The 4963-nt window shown below is 27.8% G+C and overlaps 1 protein-coding gene across 1 annotated transcript; it reads left to right on the top strand.

Annotated features, from left to right (window-relative positions):
• The first annotated feature begins 2839 nt into the window (after window positions 1–2839).
• On the top strand, window positions 2840–4338 carry LOC112593985 (12 kDa FK506-binding protein). The gene is made up of 4 exons (XM_025338574.1): window positions 2840–3038; window positions 3291–3338; window positions 3751–3863; window positions 3933–4338. Exons 1-4 carry the CDS (start codon window positions 3002–3004, stop codon window positions 4059–4061), a joined length of 327 nt encoding a protein of 108 aa, XP_025194359.1. The 5' UTR covers window positions 2840–3001; the 3' UTR covers window positions 4062–4338.
• Window positions 4339–4963: the final 625 nt, after the last annotated feature.

Below are 4963 nucleotides of genomic sequence, written 5' to 3'. Positions count from 1 at the left end.
TAGCATAAATTATCTAACTTTTCTATAAGAAATATGTACTAAATCTGAAGTCTAAATGAAACATAATCGTTTCATAATCATATTTTCAAACAAAAATAATTTGACAATTATACAGCAAATGGGATTATTGGGGGGGGGGGGGGGGGCAAAACGGAATACAAACGACTAGTAATATCAAAAAAATATAAATCACTTGGTTAGGTAGACCTTGATAAACCGTTTCCACTCAGAATTGTTTTTTGTATACAATGATACATCACTGAATTCAAATTTAACACGCTTATAGCCTATAGGTTATAATAGTAACACACTCAACACCTAATACACAGCGGAGTGTTATCCATTTACCTACTTTTCTTTGACTGTATTTACATTTAAGTAAAAGTTAAATAAGAAAAAAAATATGCTTTTTAATGAAAAAAATTAATTAAATTAAGCATAATATCTCTTATCATTTTTATTTGTAAAAATAAAATTTTTACTATTACTTATTGTTTTTTATTACTATAACATTACCTATAACCTATATATAATATATTTTTAAATAATATTTTACAAAGTGCTCTAAAAATATCTAAAACAACATGTAAAAATAGGCATATGGTGTACTTTGAATTGTTTAAGACCGATTACATTTTATAGAGAAGACACTTTTTTTATTTGACTTTTTGGACCACCAAGTCTAAGTGTCTATAGTAATGCCACTAAACATGCCCTTTAAGAAACAAAAAAAATTTTAAAAAAACCCCAAATGACCCCAAAAAAATAATCTTATTCAATACATTTCTAACAATTTTTATGAACCCTTATCAAAACGAAATAATTTATTAAATGTTAATATATACTACATATTTATACCTAAGACTTATAGTATAGTTACGTAATATTTAGGTAGGTATATATTATTTAAATTATTATAGCTGTTGCAGTTAATACAAATTATCAATAATAAAAACAAATTGACTTAATTATAAGTTAAGCATTAATCAACAACACGATATATTCATCTAATTATATATCTAATAAGAAAAAAATATGATTTAAATTACGATTATTACGGTTATCAGGACATAAATTTATAGATAACCGTTAGCTATTGCATGTTTGAACTTCAACTATGTATACCACTAAGCCACTATTCACTAAACAATTATCAGACATAAAATATAAATATAATATTTTAAAATAGGTGTACTTTATTTTCACAAAAAAGTAAAAACTGTACATTTTTCACCATTGTTTTTTTCGTGTTTGAATCATTTGTAACAATTTGTTAAAAATATTCTTAAGCTTGTAATAATATTTCTTTAATGAATACCTTTTAAATTCTGGCTCACTGCAATTATGACTAATTCGGAATACGTTCGTTCGTTTTTTTTTATGCGCCTCCGATCTATTCAACACCGAAGATGTCAGATACACAAACAAGATTTCAATAAATCTTAGTTAAACCAACTACTGATATAACTAATTTAATTAAAAATGAGTATATTGGCTTTATTAATAATTAAAACCATGATCTAACTGCGAGAATGATTAAAAATTTGAAATATGTTCCACAAACCAATAGATTGAAGTTACCGTATAATTACCTATTAAAAAAGAGTAGATATCTACTCTTTGACTTTACAAAGTGTTATTTTTTTGACAACCATCACGCCTTTTAGAGCGATAAAATGTTTCGATTTTCTACTTCAATATATTTTCTAATATAAAAATAAATCTAGTTGGTAGATAAGTAAAATTTAAACATTTTTTCTACTAATTTTGGTAAAAAATTATTCATTCGATTAAAAAACTTGAAAATATATTCAAAGGTTTCTTCCTTATAAATCATAGATCATTATTATTAAAACTCGAAAATTTAAAAAAATTATAGAAATACAAATTTTATAGACATTTAAAGTCCAAATTTTTTCGAAATTAAATATTTAAATGAAGAATAATGATTTTAGTTATATTGTAGTAATTCAAAAATATTATTCGTGTGTACTTGAAGAATTTACATAAAATGCAATGACATTTTCAAAATATATTAATTTTAAACTATGATTTATTTTTAATTTATACCTACCTACTACCAATAGTAAAATATATTGCTATAATAGTAAGTTAACAGCATTATCAAATATTTATTAAGTAAGTAGATAGTTGTAATGTAACAATATAGTTTTCTCTAAGTTACGTTTGACTTTAGCTTTACTACTCTATTCCGAATTTAGGACTTCTAATTAACTGCAATAAAATATTTCTTTTTTTTTTTAGTTATAATTTCACTGTGTTATCTTAGTATCAAAATATTCAACTATAAAAAAGGTTGTAAAATAGTATATTAAAGGAAAACAAAATATATAATAAATATGAACCAATATACGATATACAATCTGCAAAAAATATACAAAAACTTAAAAAAGTAGGTACCTCAGTACTTTGGAGTTTGTTGCCTTTAAAATGTCCTAACTCCTGACCTAAGCATACATAATCTTAGTACTTACATTAGGTATAATTGTATGAACATCATTCACACTAACGCATAAGATAAATCATAAATTTAAAATAAAATATTACTTATTCATTACTATAATAATTATTAATTACCTATTATTAAATAATATTATTTATAGGCACTAGGCAGGTATGTCATATCTCATATGGCTGTTGGCGGGTCGTTAAAATATTTCAGATAGCAGTGCGTACAACTGCGTTCAGGCACGATGGCGACACTGTAGTTAACATTGAATCTGCAATCTTTTTATTGCTGTCGACAACCTGGTAACCGGTTAATGGTGAATGGTTCTAGTTCTATGGGTAGTGGGTACTACGTCTTCTAGGCTAATTTATGGCTTTAGTACCTCTGTCCTCTACTCCTCAGTCCACTCTTCAATATTCCAATCACATTACTTCCTACTTTCATAGTTCTTTGTTGTCGTCGCGGTTAACGCGTGTGCGCCTGATATTTTCTAATTAATTCGAAAACCGCTAACAGCAATCCAAACTAACAATGGGCGTTGATGTTACATTCCTTGCCGAAGGAGACGGTAAGTTAAGTCCTATACTACTGCTCTGTGACCGCGTCGATCGTTCGGCTGACGGCTGATTTCAAGAGCAACCGGCCGGCGTCCGCGTCTCACGCGTATTTCAAAATTTTGATTTTTCAGTGTAAGACAACGAAAAATGCTTTTGGTTAATTGATATTTAACTAGGCAGACGCGTATGGCCGTGTGTGATCCCTGTTCGAAGATTATACAGCTCTTTTGCTGATTATGCTCATTTTGTGTTTTTTTTCACAGGTGCCACATTCCCAAAACGAGGCCAAACCGTCACCGTTCACTACACAGGTAACGTGCAATCAAATTTATTTAAATGACATGACCGGTAATGCCACTCAAATTTGCTTGAAAAATATTTATACAACTGCCCCCTTATTGCTGTGAGCCTCACTTAAACATTGGCCATTAACCCATAATTTTTAATATGTTTTAGTGCCATTAATTTCCTTTAATGTTTTATCTCCAAAAGTTGATAAAAAAGTATTAAGCATGTTGAAAAAAAATTAGCATTGCTTTATGAAAAACTAGAAAACCTATTCTAGACACTTTACTGTAATTGTTCTTTAAATGGATAGGGGGGGGGGCACCACACCTTAAAAGTAACTGGGACATTTGAAACTATTTAATCTGTCATAGATTTAAAACACTATTTGCCAATATATAGTTGCTTCTTAATTTGATACCAAAATATGTGTAATAGGTACATTGACTGATGGCAAGAAATTTGATTCATCGCGGGACCGTAATAAGCCTTTCAAGTTCAAGATTGGAAAAGGAGAAGTGATCAAAGGTTGGGATGAAGGAGTTGCCCAAGTAAGAAAATTTAATTTGTATTAAATAAGCTAAATTAATTTCTTATCTTAAATTGTTTAATTTTTCTAGATGAGCATTGGTTCTCGTGCTAAACTGACATGTTCTCCAGATTATGCCTATGGTGCTCTGGGACATCCTGGTGTCATTCCGCCAAATGCTACTTTGATTTTTGATGTTGAACTCATCAAATGCGAATAAAAATGTACACAACCCATGATATTATTACTACTTACTTATATACTTAATTAAATAATGCACCTTCAAGACTGACCAATATGTTTTTCCGATCAAAAAATTTCATTGCTAAATAACTGTCATGAATTAGTGTTAGAAAAATATTATCTTAACAAATTTACTATAGTTGCTGAATTGCCAAAATTATCTATAAGTGATTTCTAATTATCAATATGAATAATCTATTACTTAATAGAATTTTATTGTAATGCGATAATTATGTATCTTTTTTTCTTTTTAATTACACAAAATTAAAATAGAATACAACGATCAATAAACAAAATGTCTGTAATTATAATTAATGTTTTGAATTGTTTTTTATCCACAACGATTGTCATAAAATCAAGCTACTATTTAATGAAATGACTTAACTACTTGGTTATTCTCAAGCATTTGTAATGGTATGTTGTATACCGTTAATCCTAGAATACAAGTGAACATTTTCCTGAAAATATTGTATGAAGAAAGTATACTGGGTTATTTTCCTAATAATTATAAATTAAGTATTTTTTGTGATTATGCATATTAAATATTGAGTATAAACATTCAACTTAGTGTCAGGTATAGTTCAATGCTTTAAATAGAAAATTTTACGAACTAGAACATTTATATGTCTTTAATTTAGTACATTTTTTGAATATTTTTGAGTGATAAACAAAATTATTGGATATATATTATATATATATGATGATAGTTGATGGATAAGAGTTCTCAGAATACGTTATCGATAGTATCTGTGGGTTAGGTTATATTTTTTTTTTAACGGGCTTAATTATTATGTAGGTACTTTCCATGTATAGAATTATTAATATTTTTCTTTGGCTATAAATATAATACCATCGGAAACGTCTTATCGAGTAACAATT

This window comes from Melanaphis sacchari, unplaced genomic scaffold (assembly GCF_002803265.2).
Source record: "Melanaphis sacchari strain LSU unplaced genomic scaffold, SCAv2.0 Contig21_pilon_pilon, whole genome shotgun sequence".
NCBI classification, from domain to species: Eukaryota; Metazoa; Arthropoda; class Insecta; order Hemiptera; family Aphididae; genus Melanaphis; species Melanaphis sacchari.
This window is presented reverse-complemented; position numbering and strand designations above follow the sequence as displayed.